Below are 20480 nucleotides of genomic sequence, written 5' to 3'. Positions count from 1 at the left end.
TTTATCTTATTTCCGGGTCCAACCCGAATCCGACTGCACATAAACACTTTTACTAGTATAGTTTTGACTTTGGACTTCAAAAATTCTTCTTTATTTACTTTGCCGATTATTTTGAGGAAGCTCTCCCAGTTGGCTCCCCCTTTTATCAAGCCTTTTAAGGATTCCCTCTTTCTCTATAGCCAAACAAGATAAACAACATAATTTTTTTTTTTTGAAGGGCATTTCGTCTTGTTAAACTTGCATTTTTTGGGTCGATCATCTCATTTTGACATCTAGGTTTGTGTCAGTTTAAGCATTGGATGTTCTGTCTAGTGTTTTTAAGACAACTCCATTCATATTCTACTTGCGACTCAGGAAACTATCTTCATTTTGTTTGTTTTAGTGGCATTGATATATATATATATATCATGAATATGTGATTGAATGTTAGTAGTTGGGTCATGGATGGCCAAAATTATTGTTTTCTTGGTGAACAATTAAGGAAAAAGCAAGTCTTGAGGGAATTGTTCTTTTTAAGTATCTTTCCAAGTGTACAAGTATGGGAGGAAAACTTCAATTTTCTTGATATGTCAAAAAAATTATTATTTCTTGGTGATTAGTTCTTAGATTGGTGGCTTTTTCCTTTCATTTGATGACTATACCTCATGTCATGAGTTCTTGGACTGTCGTAGTATATGGTACTAATTATTCAAAGTCCTGCATTTATTGGTAGTGATAGTGTGTTCATGGAAAGAATAAACTGAGGAAATGTTACACTATGTAATAATTGGCCCAGAAGATTGGACTAGAAATACTGCAAAATGTGAAAATAGTTCTCTGCTTTAATTATTTTTCCCATAGATAAAAAAGGATGAACTAATTGTACAACATAAGTGAAAATTTAGACGACTGTGCTAAGTAGGGAACAAAGACATATTCGTCTTTGAATCAATGACCTATAATGTGGAAACAAAATTTTGGACAAATATTTCTGGTCTTAAAGCAAGATGAATGAACACCTTAAGGACATTCACCGTTAACGAGGTTGGAAGGTGAATCTACACCTTGGAAGAAGCAATCCATTGCTGGAAACAGATTGGATTAATCTGAACGTGGCAACAAGAAACTAAAGCCTATGTTCTCGCGAATAAGTGGTGGTGGTTCGATGTCCGCAATGTCTATTTGTTCCATCGACTTTGATAGGTCGTCAACTGAAAATGGAATGCTGCAAAACGATAAAAGTTGTGGAAAGTCCGTTAAAAAACGAGCTCAGCTGGTTTCCAGGTAGTGTTTTCAATTAGCTTTAAGAGCAATGCATCCTAAAAGGTGAAAAACAAAGGTAGAGGGCCAAATAGATCATCATCACATAGTGGAATGTAAATGCTAACCTTGAATCATCATCCAGCAGGAAGGAATTACTAACTGCATTGTTGGAATCTTCTGTCATCAACACTCTCATATTGGCTATTACCTAGAAGTCGATAATCGAGCCAAGTCATATTATTAAACTAGTGGATATCTTTTAATCTAGTTTGACAAACTGCATATCTTGAAACTTACATCCGGGGACACACTATGCGTGCCATACTTGTCATCCCAATACATCGTACTAATACGATACAGCTGCTGTATACTGAGGACCTGTAGGTGAAAAATGAAAATCGCTTGAGGCTTCAGATCCAGGGAAGATTTGGAAAGTAGTGATGTCAGTGGCTTACCGGACAAAGATCGTGGCTTATTTCATCCAGTGTTTTCTTAGATTTTTGATGTATTACCTAAATCAAAAAGAGAATAACATTGATATCGTGCACTACTTCTTTTATTCCTGAATGTCATAACAAGAAAATGAAAGAACAGATCTAAAGTGTTGTAAGAATGGGAACATACTAGAAAACCGATGGCCTGCCGTATATGCTTGAGCTCATCCCAAGCTAAACCTGCATACTGCATTTACAGATCTATCAAGTTTTGCAAGTATTCTCCTTGAACCAGAAAGCAAACAGGGAGGCAGTTAAAGGTACCTCATCGGTTGCCTCATAACACCAGTGTTCAAGTTCAGCTAACCCAGCTTTAACATATTCACCATTACTGAATGAACAACACTCTCTCCTCAACAAAAGACTGCAATAGAATAGTGTATTGGTATGCCATATAAAAAGTTTCTGCATACAGCAGAAAAAACCAAGCGTAAAGCACTAAAGTAACAGCATGAACAGTAACCTGTTGAATAGTTGAACATTGATGAATGAGAATATCTGTGTAAACACCTTACGGACTAAGAATGGAGGTACCTGTAAAGGGAATCAAAAAACAGTAATCCTTGGGAAATCTTGCTTAAACATACATTGCAAATAGTAAAGATATGAATACTTAAACTCAAGACTCAGCGGAACTAAGTTCAGTTTGAAACTTTAGTTTGAAGCTCTGTGCAGAAGACAAGCTAGAGATATGAATAAGAAGGGGGGAAATGGATGTGAAAACTAACAAAATTTAGTTTCAACGTGTTCAAGAAATTTCCAAGGCTCTTCACAATCCCTTGCCAGTGAGCAATCAAAGCCTGTTGGCCTGCAGTATTTGCAACGGATCGCGATGCTCCTTTAACCAAGCTTGCTCTGGATGTTCTTGGTGCCTATATCATTGTATCCATATATGAGTCATAGATGTAGTTGTGGTTTATTTCTTCTGATTACTGCCTTCACATAATCTGATTCTGATATATATGTTACCTGTATGCACAATCCAAGCAATGGTGAAATTTCTTTCTTCAGATTATCTCTGATCATTCCATATATCTTCTCCACATATGCTGTAAGCTGTTGCTTAAAAGCAAGGCTGGGTACTTGGCTTCAACTTGCCGTAACGTGTCCACCCCAGCGGTGACGCCTCCATTAATTAAGGCAAGACTGACACCTTGTGGAGCTCCACGGAAACTCTTTAAGAAATAATAGCAACACATTGATTAGTTACAGAAATGTTATTTCCTGAACGTCATGATTTGGCATTAATGAGAAAGCTTTTTACTTGAGTCATTCTCCCAAACAAAGTAGCTGATGATGATCGACGGCGTTGTGGAGTCATTCCAGCAGCACCACTAGCTTTTAATGTGCATTGGAGTAGCAAGAGAAGTGTGGAGGCATTGGATAGCCAATAGGCCAAGACATCATTGTTATCCTGGGTCTGAAATTAAAATGCCAACAATCAGCCTTAAGAATCTGAGGTTTCTAACCATATCTTTTAGAAAAGTTGGTGCAAAAGTGACACTTCCACCTCAATAGCATTGCCTATAGTCTGAATGATCCGATCAAAGACACTAGTTCGCTCAACTTCGAACGATCTCCATTGCAGAAGACATTTGTAAATGATACAAGCTGCAATAGGCCTGTTCCCTGCAAAGCCTAAATGTTGCGCAATACATCGAATGAGCAAATCCTGGTTTTCCTGTTGTTTCTCATTTAGTGATTTTTGCGGTTTCTCCTCCACTTCGTGTGGCTCTCTATGGTTTATTGAGCTGCTGTGAAGATCCTGTTAAAATACTTTGTTCAGAACAAGAAATTTTAGACAACAAAAAACACCATGTATGGATTTTTATTTCGTTTTCTTGACTCCTTTTATAGCATAAAGTTATAAGAAATTTACTCACAATGGGTACCCTTGGTTCTAGATGCCCACTTTCAGAACCTCTCTGCCAATCATTAGACAGCAGGTAAATCTCCTTAGTCCTTTGAGACAATAAAAGTTAAATTGGAAATATTTAGAAGCTCGTTATTATTCTAAATACCTGCAAAATCGATCTCGAGCGTCCAGAAAGGAACTTATTTGGAGTCATAGATACAGCCTGTTGCCGTAGTACTTTATTCTCCGATTCTAGATTAGTGAGCTTCTCCTCTAACCTGATTTCATGTAACCATGTCACGATGAGTTTAATGTGGTGATATATGGAAGTGAGCAAGAATTTCAACAGTATAAAACTCATGCATTATATGTTCTTGAAAAAAAAGAAAACCATGAGCATTTATAGTAAACTAGTACGGAAAATTATTGTTCATACACTACCCTCTCAATGTGTCCTGGAGTTGTTTAAGTTTTTTTTCTGTTTCGTCCAGTTTTTTTCCAGTTTCTTCACTTGACTCTTTGAGTTCATTGTATTTTTCTTCAGCACTGTCTGCTCTTTGTTTTTCCGATCTAATGAGGTCTGTTTGGACATAACAGCAATGTCAAGATCAGAAGCTATTTATAATCAACTGCAGTATTTTCGAGTATATAATTCTGTTCTAGAGCAAATTGTTTATGTTCTATTACTTGCTTGATCCATTAAATGAAAAATAAGTACCACATACTAATTGTAAAGTAAACCTTTATACCTTTAGGGTTTCCAATTCTTCTGTTAGAGATTCAATTTGCTTTGTATCTTCAACTAAAACTTCTTTCTCTTGTACAACAGGAGGCGCTTCTTCGATGGCTTTCTTTGCAGACTCTCGTTCTTTTTCAAGCAATTCATTGGTTTCATCAATTGTTTTCTGCATTTCTTGCAAGTGTTTTGCAGTTTGCTACCTCCTGAGCTTTTGCTTCTTCTAGATCAGTCTGCATACATGGTTTCAAGGCTTTCAATGAACATATATATATATATATAAAAGAAAGCAGCATAGGATACAGTATAATATCTGCAGATTTCGAAACACTTAAAAACTGATGAAATTCTAGAATGTTGACATTATTGCTTGTTATTACACAGATACAACCGGCAACTTCCATTAGAACTGTCATGTTTCATGGTTTAGCACTTCTCTACCAAACATTATCGTCTGCATGATTAAATAGTTACCCTTAAACGTTTCTCAAGCTGTAAACGCCAAGTAAGTTCCTCCACATTCTTTTCAAGCTTATCCTTCGCTTCTTTTAGTGCACCTGTTTCCCTTGCAGCCTACATATAAAATCAAGGAAAAATGGAAAGCATTAATAGAAAGAAAATCAAACGTTTGTCCTTGGAAGAAGCACCGTGCTTGATGTATGTTTTGCACCAAGAAAACTGCTATAAGCTTATTGAGAAAAACACAGATCAGTTGATTAATGATGTTAAATTCTATAACAACATCATGTCAAGACAGCAATATGAAACATCAGTTGATGGACATAGTGCAGTACACAAAAAGATTCAAAACCTGCCAGATAAGAAGGACTATTAGAAAGAAATAAATTTTATAAAGACTGTAGAAGAAGATAATCCAACACAGACCATTTTGAGCTTTCTAAGCTCTCTTCTTGCAACTCTTCCCCTCCACCTGGTTTGTGTCACTATACATCCTCTTTTGAGCTTCTTATAATATGTAGCAGCTCTGCGACAACGCCATCGAGCCTGCAATGTTTTGTTTTTCCATTTTAAACAAGGACAATTCTGAAATGGATAGACAAGGAGCAAATTTTTCAAGCAACCTAATATGATTTAGAATATAACCTGAACCAATGTAGCGCTTTATTTAACTTCCTGAATCTCAATTCATTATGAGCAGCCATTGCCCTCATGCCTGTCTGTAAGACAAGGGCTGATACATGAAGCTTCTTATAGGCTTGTCTAGATTGGTGCCTCCTTAGTTCTTCTGAATTTTCAAACTGCTGCCTGCTCTCTCTTGTTACTATAAACTTTGCAAGCCAATCTTCCTACATATTAGACATAAGGTAGTTAATTAGCATGTTAGACATCTCAGTCTCCCTATATCTTGTTTCGCATTCCCCATAGAAGAGTAACACAAAATAAACGCAAGATACTATCGAAACCCACCAGAACATACACTAAGACAGAGGTCGTTACAGTATATTTCTTTTTACACTCACCTCTACATATGGCCTGAAGATTAATAGATGCCTTTTGTATTGCAAGGAATCTTTTACGAGATATATGGGTACGAATCCGCCGCTGTATAGTTTTGGCAGCAGTATTGAGTACTTCTGCTCTCCTTGCATCTAATTCTGCCATCTGACCAGCTCTCAGAAAGATCTTTGTTAGGCCTATCTGCAAAAACCATTTTGAGATCATTAACTATGCTTCCTCAGTACAATATTACAATTATAAAGTACTAATGTATGCAATTTTTAGTCCTAAAGCATGTATAGAGAAGAAGAAAAGGACATAGGTCAAACAATATAACAGTTCCAACAGTTGCATTAAAATTGTTGTATTACTTGATACCCTAGAAGTCCGGCCTTTTCCAGAATCTTCTGGCATGCAACCTTTTCATCATAGCTGATTACAGATGAAATCAAGGAGAAGAGCATTGACATTAGTTTTCAGCTGTAACCAGTAGAGTGCAGCAATAATTCATAGCTCCAATCTCTTTTGTCAAACGGAATTTTACCATTTTCATGGAAGTTAATCATGAATTTAAACTAAAAGAGCTCAACTTACTTTCCTTCCAAAGCCTCAGGATGAAGCAGCCCGAATCGGTTAATGAATTCAAAGAAAGGTTTGCGAGTTGGATATCCGGCCATACTGATTCTGATTGCCTCTAGAACACCCTACAAGACCAACTTCTAGTTAAAATAAAACATCTAAGAGAGAAGATATGATAAAAACCAGTTCAAAATGGAAAAATCGGATCATAAAAGAAGAAATATGTACTCACACCACAACGGAGTTGTTGCATGATATTAACATTCTCAAATATAGCAGGCTTAAGTTGGTTGTTCGGCTTTACACATCGGATGTAGTGAGGTTCCGTAGAATTTAATGTGTCCATTAGAGACTGTAGTTGGAGCTGCAGCACATTTATCAAGACAGTGTTAATCCTCTAGCTCTTGCAGCATATAACATGTTATATGCGGCAGTGTAATGAAGTCAATTGATACAAGGGACTCAACCAAAATCATGAAGACAAACATAAAGCAAAACTACCTTAAAACGAGAACCAATTGAAGAAAACTTGGATGATTTAGATGTTTCTTCTGGAAGTGGAGGGAAAAGGCCTGATACAAACGAACATTTGGAAGCACTCAACAAGTCTTGATGTTCGGGAACCACATAATCCTTGTTTTTGTCCAAAAATTGATCAGATTGGTATAGAACCTGAAAAGGAATGTTGTTAGGAATCTTAATTGACATATCACCTCCAACTATTTACTCATAAGCACTTTGCTAATGGGAACATACATCTCCAGCATAATGAGCAATGGTGAAATCAGTGCGAGACAATTTCGGCTTAATGAATCTCTTGTGGTTCTTAAACGTCTGATAAAGCTTGTTTGCAAAAGTTTCATGAGTTGATTTCGGGAACATGCTGAAAAATATAGTTAATAAGACAGTAATTATGTTGTTCATCGACTAGCAGCATAAACTGAAGTTATGTAATGAATTACAGATAAATTTCTTTGAGAAGAAGTAGCAAAATTTTGAAGCAAATAAATGGAAGAACAATATTATACCAAGCTTCATCTAGAAGAGCAACAATTCCTCCAGGTTTCTGCCAATATAAGAAGGAAAAAGTACATCAAGTAAATAATGAAAATAATAGAAATGAAAAAGGTGATGGCCAATATGCATAACGTGTAGGGGAATATAACCTTTTCAATAAGGTCGAGGACATCCTGGTTATCAACAAATTCAATGTAGCTCCAATTGATCTTCTCTTTTGTGTACTCTTCTTGCTCCATCTTAAATACATGCTGAAGAATATATACCAGAAACAATTAAGTTAATAGTTTCTGATTGAAAAAATAGATCTAGTGGTCAACATAATTTAAGACCTTACCTGATTGAAATGCTGTTGCAGCTTCTCATTGGTGAAGTTAATACAAAACTGCTCAAAGCTGCAGGGTGAGATAAGGTGAAATGAAGTCACAAGACTGCTTAACCAATTAAAGGTAATTTTCTGCAATATCTCGAAGACAATAGTCCATCTATTTGTAAAGATTACAAGCATAGAGCATACCTATTAGTCTTAAAGCTTTCGAAGCCGTAGATGTCGAGGACTCCTATTAAAAATTTCGAGTTTGGATCTTGTCCAATTGACTTATTAATTTTATCTACCAGCCTGCATACAAGGAGATGCAACTTACCATTACCTAAGCATCAGAAAATTCAAATCTGCTTTGCCTTATCATAAGAGATTATCTCATGTATAAGCTTCTCACCAGTCGAACAATCGTGAATAAAGTGTTTTAGCCAAGCCATCCCTGCTAATTGTAGCGCTTTGAGGATCGAGACTTCTCTTTATAACTTCCTCAGGTGTGACCATAACACGCTTACACAATGCATCTTCTAAGGCATTAACATCACACCTATAATGAAGTGAAACAGGACGATTAAACGAATATGAAAGGGAAGATACCAGAAAAAATGACCTTGTGACATGAAGAAAAAGCATATACATGAGAAGCTCTGCTGTTGTCTTCAGATGGAACTTAGCCTGGTCATCTTTCGGAACTGATGAATCAACTTCCTTTCCTTTAGTGAAACAAATGTTTCCAAGATGGAGAATTGCAGCAACAACTCTGAAAATGGCTTCCTGGGAAACAAAAAGGTCGGTCATTCCTCGTTTTTGTATCACAATGCAGCTGAATACTGCAGCTTGAAGAGTTATACCTGCTCCTTGTCACTAATTCCGACAATATCCATAGCTCTCCGTGTCGCAAGATAATCTTGGGCATCACTTACACCAACCAGTTCATAGCAGCGTGACTGGTTAAGATAGTGAAAGCTTTTGGGGTTTCCCAACTTATACTTATCAACTTCCTGCCAATGATATAATTAAGCCCCCAAGAAAAGAAAATGGATAATATTCATTAATATATAGATAATCTCATAATAAGCCAAAAATACCTCCTGTGGTGCCGCACAAAGAAGATAAAAACAGTGGTAGTTGCGCTCAGGGTCAGAAACTTGGCAAACACGAGATCTCTCTAGAAGGTAAGTTCTGATAGCAGCTCCTGATATTCTTCCATGCTTATCAAACTGGATCTCAACAAATTTACCGAAACGACTGCACCAGCAAAAAGTTTTAGGAAAGATCAGTGTCAAACTACAGATTCTTGTATATAACGAACATCAAATGCTATTAATGTGATGAGCAGAGTAGTTTCTTCTGCAGCAAGAAAGATTTGATCAAATAAATTGCCTGATGTATATTTTCTCAGTGATTAATTATCAGTTGGAGTTATTTCCTTTAATGGAGTGTCGTACCTGGAGTTGTTATTTCGAACAGTTTTAGCATTGCCAAATGCTTCAAGAACTGGATTAGACTGCATTCGGATGGTATAATGCTCTTCTCAGTAATCATGCAAGAATTAAAAACATGCTTTATGGAAGATAATACGAGTTATGGATCATACTTCAAGAACTTGTTGTTCTACTGTCCGTCCTTCGGTGGCAACTCGACCACCAAGAAAGGCAAGGTATCGCATAAGCATCTTTGTGGTCTCAGTTTTACCTGCTCCACTTTCACCACTAACCAGAATTGAATTGCTTTTCCTTTCATTAATCATGGCCCTGATTGAAGTTGATATAATTTAAAATTTGTTCACCAATTATAAAAACAAAATAAAAAGAACTAGGGTTAATATTTAGTTTGCCCCTAAATTTGTCCAAAAGGATAAAGGTCAGGTAACAACTAGGTAAAAAAAAATAGTTCGGGTACCAACTAGGTACTTTTGTATAAATCCAGGGGGCAAACTACATATTAACCCAAAGAACTAAACGGAAAAAGTAAAGAAGAAAAACAATAACCTGTATGCAACATCAGCAACTGCAAAAACATGAGGACTTAGTTCCCCAAATGGGGCTCCCTTGTATTGTTGCATCATATGAGAATCATAGATGTGAGGCAGTTTTTGGAATGGATTAATAGCAATTAATATATTTCCTGTATAAGTCTGCCATCACCAGTATGTCAAACAATAATAGATATATATACGTGTGTGTGTGTGTGTATGTGTAGCCAAAAGAAGCACAAAAATGCATGAAACTATCATTTGTGATTACATGAAGGGAAGAGAAAGATTACATAAATTTCATTGAGTTCATATCTAGCTTTCAAATTCTGCAAAACTCCAGGCTCATGTAGATAAGATAGCTTGGTCATGTCATCAACTCCACCAGGTGGAGCTTCCAAGTCTTTTGGATATATTTTTGATAATTTTTCAGTGACCTTCAAGTTAATCAACATGACAAACGTCAATCTCAAATCCCAGGAAAACCTTACGTGAATACATTTTACATAATACTAAAATTAAGAACCTGTGACTTCATTTTTCTACAAACACATATTCGAATATGATTGATGTTCCAAATAAATCAAAAACTTAGAAAATAATAAAAGCATTCATGTCAGACATATATCATATACATGACGCTCGTCCTGAATCTAGGTAGGATAAGTTTGTATCATTTTGATAGATTCCGAAGGTACTAAAATTTCACTAGTCCTTCACAATCAATTTCTGTTATTACAGGTAATAAAGCATACCGTTTTTCCATTAGTGGTGTTAATCGCAACATCTTTTCCAGTAATTTTCGAAACCACCCCATCAATCCAAGATTCATCTGGGTCTTCAACCCACACGTGAGACCCTACAGTAATATTTACCGTTGCCTGCAATCACAGTATCAAAACCATTATTAACATTTTGCAAAGCAACAAAGCCTAATGAATTACCACTTTCAATGCTTTATTTCATAATCTTTCTCTCACACACACACACACACAAAACATTAGCTTTTACAACAGACAGCGCCTAATAACACATGAACCAGCCATGCAATCACCTTTAATAGTAACATTCAGTGAGTCTAAAGTTCGAAACTCAGCATTTGTTCGCACAAAGAATTAAATAAATAAAATCGAGTAGTGTCTAAACTTCAGATTACCATCGTTAAGTTCTCAATCCGAAGCCTGGCGACCTGTAGTTACTTTCTTCCTTAAAGCAGACCATCGATCGAACTCAAAAAATCGAATCATGCTTAAACCACTTGTAACCAAAACTTTTTGCCTCTTAATCTGATATCAATCAAAGTTAAAATAAGAAAAGGGTAACAACCCAAGTTGCCAAAGAACTTAATTGATAGCAAGAAATGAAGCTCCAAAACATGTATAATAATTAAAAGCAAGAAATAAGAAAGATTAAAGAGCCTCAGTTTGTTGAAAAAGAAAGTGCAATGCAATGGAATGCAAATGTAATTAACTTCTGGGGAAATTAGAGAGACAGAGAAAAGAGTGGTGAGTTATTGGTTTTGTATGGAAGTGAATGATGGGTTATTCAGAGTCTGACATTGTTCAACAATACCGTTAAGTTCGGTTTTTTTCTTTTAACCCTTTGTTTTCGCCCCAAATTCGTGGTTACTAAACCAAGTCTTTTGATTGTTTTCTAAATCTCATCTGAATTTATGGTGATTTACAGAGTGGCACCAGGAATATGGAAGGATATAATTACGATAACTATTGGTCTCTGTATTCCTCAAATTTTCTCGTGTATTCGTTTTGAGTTTATGCATGCAATAAATTTTCTAAAAATTAAAAAGCTGTATCTTTTAAATGGTTTAATTATGTTCCAATCCCTATACTCATTTTCGATATTTAAACTTTAGTTAAAATTCAACGAATTTCAGTTTAATTTAAAAATTAAAATCTTATTGATAAAACAGAGTTAAATTTAACAAAAACCAATTAACAATATTTTGATAAAAAAGTAATTTTATTTAAGCTTTTTACCAATAAATTTGTCAGTGATGTTAGTGAAAGATACCTCAATCTGCTTACATAAATGCAAGCGCAAATAATAATTAAAATCAAAGAGATGGGTGTAAAGGGAAAGCAAAGATACTCAATTTTTCATATGCAACCTCTGTAAATGACCATACAAAATTCATCCACTGAAACATGGTCGAAACAGAGTCATAATAAAAGTGAACCATAACCACATTAAATAAAACACAAAATTAAGGAATGCTGAAACATGAGACCCCACAAATTTACATGTTCGATTACCATAAGATGCAGTGTCTCACACTTGAAAACCATAAAACCAAATGGTTTAAGGTCTAAAGCCTATTTCCTAGCTTCTTTTTTTGGCATAAGGAACAAGTTCCTTGAGCAAGAAAATTTCCTCCCATTCCATCCGTTTTTCAATGATAAAACAGATCCGTAGGACCAACTGGTGTTACCTTTCAGTTCCCATCATTGGCTGCTTTTAAGTAAAGGGTTTCACCCCCATCACCACCACCCTGACCACCAGAGCTTCCTCCACGACCTTCAGCTGAGCCGGCACTCCCGATATCTTGCTTGCTTCCACCTGCCATTGGCCTGCCACCATGGATGCCTTCTCCAGAAGAACCACGTCCAAAATCAGGAAACCCTCCGGCCCCAAGTGCTCCACTGCCACCTGCAGTACTAGATTCAGTTTGCAGCATATGAAGGCCTGTGCTTCCGCCAGAGCTCATGCCAAGCTGACTGTGCAAAGCTTGCTGCTGTTGTTGTTGCAGTGCAGAAAATGGTTGCTGAGAATACAACATTGAGGACCGAGCAGCCATAAGCGACTGTTGTGTCATTTGTTGAGCTTGTTGGTGCTGCATGTAGTGCCCAGCTCCTGGCTGCATGATACCACCAGATGGAAACTACAAACAATTCACAAAGATAAGTAGGAAAATCTACAGCTTGAAGGAGAGTTCCAGTGAAATTTTAATGCAAAAGGTGTTTAAAAGTATTGGTTTTCTCAATCTGATTGAAAATATCTTTGACAATTCAAGCCTGAATGGCCATAGTATAATTTAATTCACGGTTTCCGGCTGCCTGAGCTTAGTGTTCCAGTACTGATTGACCCAAAGGGAGCTTATGATAGAGATTCTAAACTTAAAATGTAACAGTCTCCTAAATCCAATAAAAAGGGAAAAAAAGAGAGAAAGCGACTGATGAATCTAGAAATGAGATAGGTACCTGTGCATGCACGGTGGGTGGTTGGGGTTGAGAATCCGCAATGGCAGCCAGGTACATGAGGTTTCGCTGCAGCCTTGCTTGGTTCCTGCAACAGTTGAAGCTAGTCAATGATCCTTCTAAGACCTCAATCTCAAATATCTTTATAATTTATGGTTGGCTTAAAGATATGCACTGATTCTTAGGATCATGCAGAACCTTAATATACACTGATTTATAATCACTCGTTTTTATTACAATAACCATATTTTTGGACTTCTGCCGGTATCTTAGCAAATTCAGGTAGATTCAACACCATACTTACTTAACTTTCTCAGTGAATACGCAGCCCCAGTTACTTCATAAGTAGTTTCAGTCCAATGCAAAGATGTAAGAATGGAAAGAAATTAGCATAAACAAAGTCGTTTCCCTAGACAGTTGATATTTCCATTATCAACATCCTAATCCATTTAAATGAATGGTATCTGACGCCATGGGAATTTCGTGATCTGAGATTTACTTGGCACTGTTAGTTTTACGAAGAGAATTTTCAATATATTTCATTGTCCAAAGCCATATCCATGATCCACCACAGTCAGACTGTAGGTTCCCAGATGTCAACAAATGTTTTTAATCAGCCAAATATGAAAACCTCATCGGAAAATAAATGGATGTTAAGTTTTGGCAAACCCTCAAATGGAGTAACAATTAACTTAATAACCATACGGAGAGATATAGAAAGAACACCTAATTTGTAAACTAGTAAACGCGTGCAGAATAGTGATCTAGCAGTAAGCATGAGCCAAAGATTAAGATCTATGATCATTTTCGTAGTAAATGACACTTCGACTTATATACCATGTTTTGATATTAATAGATACTTTAGCTGGCCTTCATAATTATCGAATAACACTTATTTGGGGAACCTCTTGCAAGAAGAGAAGAAATTCAGGAACTTAGCAGTATAAGCTATAACACCACATTGAGTATCAGATATTGCAAGCCAAGGAAACAAAAACGAACCGAAAAGCCAAATTTGTTTGATATTAGAGACTCAAAATTAGGACTTACTCAGCACATTCACTCAATTTCCCAGAATTCTGGCTCTCAACAATCTTTAAGATCAATGACTTGTTCTCATCGAGATACTGCATGCATCAAAATGAAGCCATTGAACAAATTAAGAAAGATTTAACAATAACTAGGAAAGAACATGCAGTAAATACAGCTTTAGAATCTTAGTGGAAGTTCCTTTGGGACCAAAAGGAACCCGAAAACCATTTTGATTCATAACCACTCTAAGTAACTCAAAGCATCACCAGCATAATAATTAGGGGGAGGGAAGAGGAGTGAGAGAGTACTAAGATCTTCAATAATGGTTACTGCCAATCCAATAAAAATTAAGTAAAACGACCCAAGGCTTATCCCGAAAAGGTAACCAAATCTAAGTATCATACGATTTACCTTAATCCGAAAGCCAGATTCCAAATGACCATACATACAAGAAATTAAGAACATATATTTTTGTATATTAACAAGATTCCTTCTGACAGCTTCACCGAAACAACTAGTAGGATGCAGTGCTAGTTTCAGAAAGACAGATATAGGTTATAAATGGTGTCCCGTATCAAGGAAACACATTAAGATGACATGAAAACATATCGAAAGGACCACCAGTAAACGATTATCAAGACAGGACCACATAAACAAGCAAAAGACATATCAAAAGGTCATGTGTCAAATTGAACTAATGGAGGACCACTACCAGAAAAGCATTAAGAACTAAAGTCATGGGCCCAAGAAAAGTGAGGTAACAAAAAGAATGCATAGTTCTTCCATGCATAACACTCTGAATCCGAACAAGTTTGTTAATATCAAACAACAGTTCCCATTTGCAATTACCAACACCTATATTCTCCTAAGAAACTCCAATTACTCTGTGCTTAGAGATTCATTATAGAAGAAATCCTCACTATATTGCTTGGTTAGGCACACACAGATGGTTTTGTCCGCCGGAATTCTCCGATTTACCATTGCAGTTCCGTAAGCCACCAGCCTGGCAGCCTCGAGGACAATAATCTCCTCACTTCTTTAGTAGTGTCTCTGGTTACTAGAGACTAGCTAATCATTTAAACTTGTTTTATGAGTAACTTATACCTGATGGTCTAGGATTGTAACTTAGCATCTTACAATTGACTAATGATAGCAAAGATAAAAGGAAATTACAACAAATGAAACTTTCATATTGTGCTATACATTGTTGATAAATATGCATCCAATAAGCAAAGTTTATTCTAGGGTTAAAATTGATAACATACCAATACATTAGAAACTGGAATAAGAACATCTACAACCAGAAACAGCATAATATAGGATGAAACCTAGCTATTAACAGGAAAATATGTCCCCAAAACCAAACCCGTTAAGTAATAAATCTCAAAAATGAAAAATACCCAAACCCATACACAAATTTCAGAAAGGAAAAACATTAAAAACTATACATGATAACCTACTAATTGCCATTAAAAATTTTCTCATTGGCAGCATGAAAGCCAAATATATAAACGATTAGAAGTTAAAACCACTTACCAACAGTTATTAAAGCTAAAGGAGAAAAGCTAATAGCTTTTACAAGCAATAAAATGAAGAATACAGCTTCCAATAACACCTTAGACTAATCAAAGGAATGAATGATTATTAAGAAAATAAAAATACTGTATCACATACATAGTGATCAAGAAACAAATAAAAGAAAAAGGAAGAAAGAAAGAAGGGAAGGAAAGGGAAGGGAGGACCTGTTGAATATGATCAGTAGTGACGTTGTTGGGATAATAAGCTGCCATCATGGGCTGCATCTGCATCAGGTGCTGCTGCATTTTCTTTCTTTATATCCACACACAGACTCTCCAAATATTTTAAAAAATATATAAAAGTTTTAATATATATATTTGTCTCACTCTTTTTCTCTTTTTGTATGCAAAACACGCTGAGCTGAAAGAGGAGAATCACTGCAAAAAAAAAAATTGTAAAGAAAGAGATAGAGAGAGAAAGAGAGACAAATAGAGAGATACCCTTTTGCTATTTTCTATGTTTCTTAACTTTCTTTCTCGCCTCTCACTATTAATATTATTGCTATTATTATTGTTATTGTTGTTTTGTTTTTCCCTTAGTTACAAATAACACGAGGAGAGAAAAACAAAGGCAGAAAGAGAAGACAGTGCAGGGTGTGTGAGGTTCTCAGCACTTTGAAAGCTATTTTCTCTTTCTGTTTTCAGTAGGGAAAAAATTATTCATAAAAAAAGGGTTTGCCTTTTTGGGTTGTTGCTTGCTACCTTTCCTTGTCTGTCTGTAAGAGAGAATTGAGACAGTGACAGAGAGAGAGAGAGGGTCACGTGATGGCTGATACAGAGAATTGAGAGAGACAGAGCAGAGCTGGAAAATTCTACCGTAGGAAAGAGAAAGGTCCCCTTGCAATGCAATGCATTAAACCAAAAAACGAAAATGGTTTTTTATTACATTATTACCATTTCATTTCGACATGACTTTGTCTGTTGGTGTTAGCACACACTTTGGTCCCATCTCCGTACTCAAACTTAGCTTATTCTAGTTCCAATGATTCTAATACAATCTAAGGTTATGTTTCTGAATTTAAATTTTACGGATATAGATTTAGATTTTTCTAAAGTAATGTAACTTAAATTACAGCTCATGTGTAACATAATTTATGGAGATTAATTGTGAATATTTATAGATATTTGTTATGAATCTTTTACCGGATTTGAACTCTCTCAACATGTCAAAAGAAACGTAGAGATAACTCGTTAAAAACACTTCATCCTAAAGAAAAATATAGTTTTGCATGGTTGTAAACATATAATTTACACATGCATCTCGTTATGATACATTAAAAACCTAAAAGATAATATGTGAAGACAAGACTATTTGTAGCCTCCAAGTAAACCACAACTCAATAATTTATTTTCTTAAGAACACCTAAATCCTTAGGAGCCATATGAAGAATTTATAAGTAGCTCTCATCAACAAAGGAACTCTGAGGCAGTTTCCATATTCTTACTATGCGAAATTACCTCCACACTCTCCCTTCTTCTCTAATCCACCCAGAATTATATTCTATGGTTCTCGACAAAACTGTGTGAATCATCTCCAACCATCAATCTACATTTTTGTATCAATAATTGGTGTGATGAACGTGGACCAAACATGGCTCATCTTAGTAGAATTTCCTCGAAAATCAATATTAAGAAAAAAAACCAATATAATCGAAATTTCCAACATCAAGTAGCTTAGGATCAACAAGGTTACTTGCTAATAGGTATATAATGTTTGTCAAAATAGTCAATACCAACAAGGGAATCAAAATAGGCAAGCTTATGATCCTTGAGAATTTTATCATCAATGGTATCTTGTTAAAAAAGAACTATCCACCACTTAGATATCAAAATTCTTATCCAAACCACTGGCCATTCACACCATCACCACTACTAGGAATTCATCCTTAGGTCACCCTAGAAGGTCAAGCTACAAAAATTCCAACTCAAATTCTCAACAATATTGAGTTGCAAGAACATATGAAGGCTTTGTAATACCAATTTTAATGGCTACAATTATAGCTCTTTCAACAACAAAAACAAAAGTTCCTTTAACAAAATGCTTAGATTATTCAAGAACTTGGAGTGAATCAACCCCCCAAAATCAATAACCAATACAAAAAGAAGCAGCTTCTTCACATCACAACCGATAGCAAAACCTTAACAAGCATTGAAAAGTCTGTAACATCTCAAAATTTAGCTTAAAATTTTTGTGAAATTATTTTAAAGATGAGCAAATAGCCTAGTGGTTAAAAGGAAATAAGTAAGCATGAAAATTAGTTAAGGTTTCAAGTTTGAATCCCTTCCCTAGTTAAAATTTTGCTAGAATTTTTCCTTCTCCCTATTTTTGAACCACCTCTAGCTAGTAAACCTAGGTATAAATATCAATTTTACTTATTTTTTTAGCCTTTAGCCATTTCCTTTTCACCCTAGCTACCCTCCCTCTTCCTCTCCTCTTTTCTCTTCAATTTTTCTTTTATTTTCCCTTGTGTGCCGCCGTCCAAACCACCAAGAGCCACCATTCTTTTTTTTTTCTTTTGCGATGAGTTCTTGCACCATTCTCATCTCTTTCTTGCTACCATTTTTCCAGCCTTAAACCTAAAATCTTAACACCCAAGAACAATCTCCATTGTTGCCTAAGAAACTTCATTGCTGTCCATTCTTTCTAGTAAGTGTAAGTGTCATTTTTCTTTTGTTTTCTTGACGAATCTTTCAAGAAAATACCCAATTTTCTAGATTTGGAATTGGAGTGATTTTTAATGATTTTATTTTATAGCCTTCAAAATTGATTTAATTGGCTTTCAAATCAGCCTCTATTTGCCACTATTAGTGGTAGTGCGTCGCACCTAGAGGCACAAAAAGTGGTTGCTATTTTCTTTAATTTTTACCATCTATTTCCAACAAAATCTTGGTCTTGTAAACCCTTCCTAATCAAACTCTAATTATGTGTGACTTAGAAAAATTCAATATTGATCGTTTGACAACTTGGAATTGACAATTCAAGAAGTATAAGTGCAATTGGTTGAAGGTTAATACGTAGTTTCGACTTAATTGTTGGGGAGATTGTTAATTGATTGGATTAAGGTTTTTAATGATTGAATAACCATAATTTTTTCAGCATTTAATTGTGTTAGGTGCCGACTTAAATGCTCCAAATAACAAATGAAGCCTTTAGATGTTCACGCGTATGTTTCACGTTAAAATAGTGTAAGCAACTTAGTCGCTTTGGATTGGGAATTTTTATGGAAACGTTGATTTGATTAAATTCTTATGGGTATGTTTTAAGGTTGGTTTTGACAACGGCCTAACTCAATAAATTCCTATTTATTTTAATTTAGGTTTGATTTAAGGTTTTAAGGGTAAATCGTATGCTTCACAAGTAGTGTTGTGGTAGTGCGAAAATAAGGTGTGGGTCGTAACTTGATAATTTGAGTCTTTTAATAATATTTTGAATGTTACAAATGTTGATTAAGCTTGTGGGTCGAGCTTAGTTAAATTTCTAAGTAAATGTTTTTTTAAAAGTGGCCAAATTAGGTGCTAAAAAATGTGTTCAAGAATTAGAACCATAGTGGAAATCTCTTCGTCTATAGCTTTTAGAGAATTAAACTAATTTTTGAAAATATTGTAGAAAATACATTTAATTTTGAAAATCAAGTTAACATTTAGAGTGCAAAAAGGTAAATATACCAAAACTTTAAAAACACCCTATTTCCCCCTTCACCTACACTAGTTACACGATTCTACTTCTCTCATCTATTAGGTTGTCGTCCCTTCAAATCCCAAACCCCATCTCTAATCCTTTGAGTTCCTTCAAATTTCAAACACCAAAACCCTTCCAAAGTCAAAGAGAAACACCAAAAACACCATTAATTTTACTATTGTTCAAACTTTTGGGTTTTTTAGATTTTCAATTAAACATTCATTTTTTTCTCCCAACAAAGATAATTTTAGTTTTTCTATTAGTTTTAGATGATACCTAGCCTTTCAAATTGAGTTTTTATCCATTGAATCAAAATTTTTGAATAAATGCCGAAATTTGAGTCATTAATGGTGAAATTCTGGATTTTGAATGAAAACGATGTTTCAAAGTGTTTTTTTAATTAGTTTTGATGTGATCAGAAGGTTTCTAAAATTTCCTTAAAGTTTCTTTGAAAGATTCTAAGTTTTTATTGAGTTTTTGTGAAAATGACCATTATACGTCGAAATTTCGAAACCATGAATCTATGTAGTTTTGTGTAGTTTGAAGGTTGGGAATTGTTCTTAGGTTAATAATTAGATGAATGGAATCACTTTTAGGTAAAGATATTAAGTAAAGATTAAGATATTTAAGTTTTGAATTTGCAAGTTGAAAATTTTAGTTCCAAGAGAAAGGAACCTTAGACCTGCATTTTTTATTATTTGAGTGTGTCTATAGTTGTAGATTAAGTATGTGTTGTGTGGTTAATTTTGATGAAGATTTGGAACAGTGGGAACCTTCGATGAGCAAGGAAAAAAGAAAGGAAAAACTAGTAGACACGATTCCTAGTGTTAATTGGAAGCTTAGGAGTAGTCTAACCCCTACTCTAAGTTTCAAGTGCAAGCTTTCTTATAGTCTCATTTAATTTGCAGAGTATGTGATTGTGTGTTGTGGATTTAGTATTAAGATGTGATATATGCTTGTTGTGGCTATTGTGAATATGTTACTTGTAGGTATGTTATGCATATCGAATGACAGTGATGATGATGTACTTATTGTGTGAATATGCAGTAAAAATGTGTAGAAAACAATAAGTAAAAATGTGTGAATAATTACGGATAGTTTGGGCTTGTGTCTTTGAGACCGTAGGATATAGTTGGCATGCCATAGGATTTTTGAGCACTCACCCTTGTGTTGTGTTATTGGGACATTAAGGCCTGAGACAGTTTTGGAAAGATAAGGGAATGTGAACTCAACTCCATTCACCGGGATATGTTGGTGTGTTGGAGACTGTTACCGAAATGCTACGCTTTTGGGATATGTTCG

The 20480-nt window shown here is 35.4% G+C and overlaps 1 protein-coding gene and 1 pseudogene across 4 annotated transcripts; both read right to left on the bottom strand.

Annotated features, from left to right (window-relative positions):
• Window positions 1–817: 817 nt before the first annotated feature.
• Window positions 818–11168, bottom strand: LOC121209861 (myosin-9-like; annotated as a pseudogene).
• A 596-nt stretch (window positions 11169–11764) lies between these two features.
• LOC107889316 (GRF1-interacting factor 1) lies at window positions 11765–16313 on the bottom strand. Of its 4 annotated transcripts, XM_016813692.2 has the most exons (5): window positions 16202–16313; window positions 15665–15877; window positions 13941–14017; window positions 12894–12978; window positions 11765–12574 (listed from the first exon to the last, which is right to left on the bottom strand). In XM_016813692.2, the coding sequence occupies exons 2-5, from the start codon at window positions 15743–15745 to the stop codon at window positions 12128–12130; spliced, it is 690 nt and encodes a 229-aa protein (XP_016669181.1). In that variant the 5' UTR covers window positions 15746–15877; window positions 16202–16313; the 3' UTR covers window positions 11765–12127. The 4 variants fall into 4 exon arrangements, with proteins under 4 accessions (XP_016669181.1, XP_040937591.1, XP_040937590.1 ...); XM_041081657.1 differs by lacking the exons at window positions 15665–15877; window positions 16202–16313 and adding an exon at window positions 15459–15612; XM_041081656.1 differs by lacking the exons at window positions 15665–15877; window positions 16202–16313 and adding an exon at window positions 14334–15418.
• Between the last annotated feature and the right edge of the window lie 4167 nt (window positions 16314–20480).

The sequence above is a fragment of the Gossypium hirsutum genome, chromosome A11 (assembly GCF_007990345.1).
Source record: "Gossypium hirsutum isolate 1008001.06 chromosome A11, Gossypium_hirsutum_v2.1, whole genome shotgun sequence".
Classification (NCBI taxonomy): domain Eukaryota; kingdom Viridiplantae; phylum Streptophyta; class Magnoliopsida; order Malvales; family Malvaceae; genus Gossypium; species Gossypium hirsutum.
Note: the sequence above shows the minus strand (reverse complement) of the source record. Positions and strands in the feature narration are given on the sequence as shown.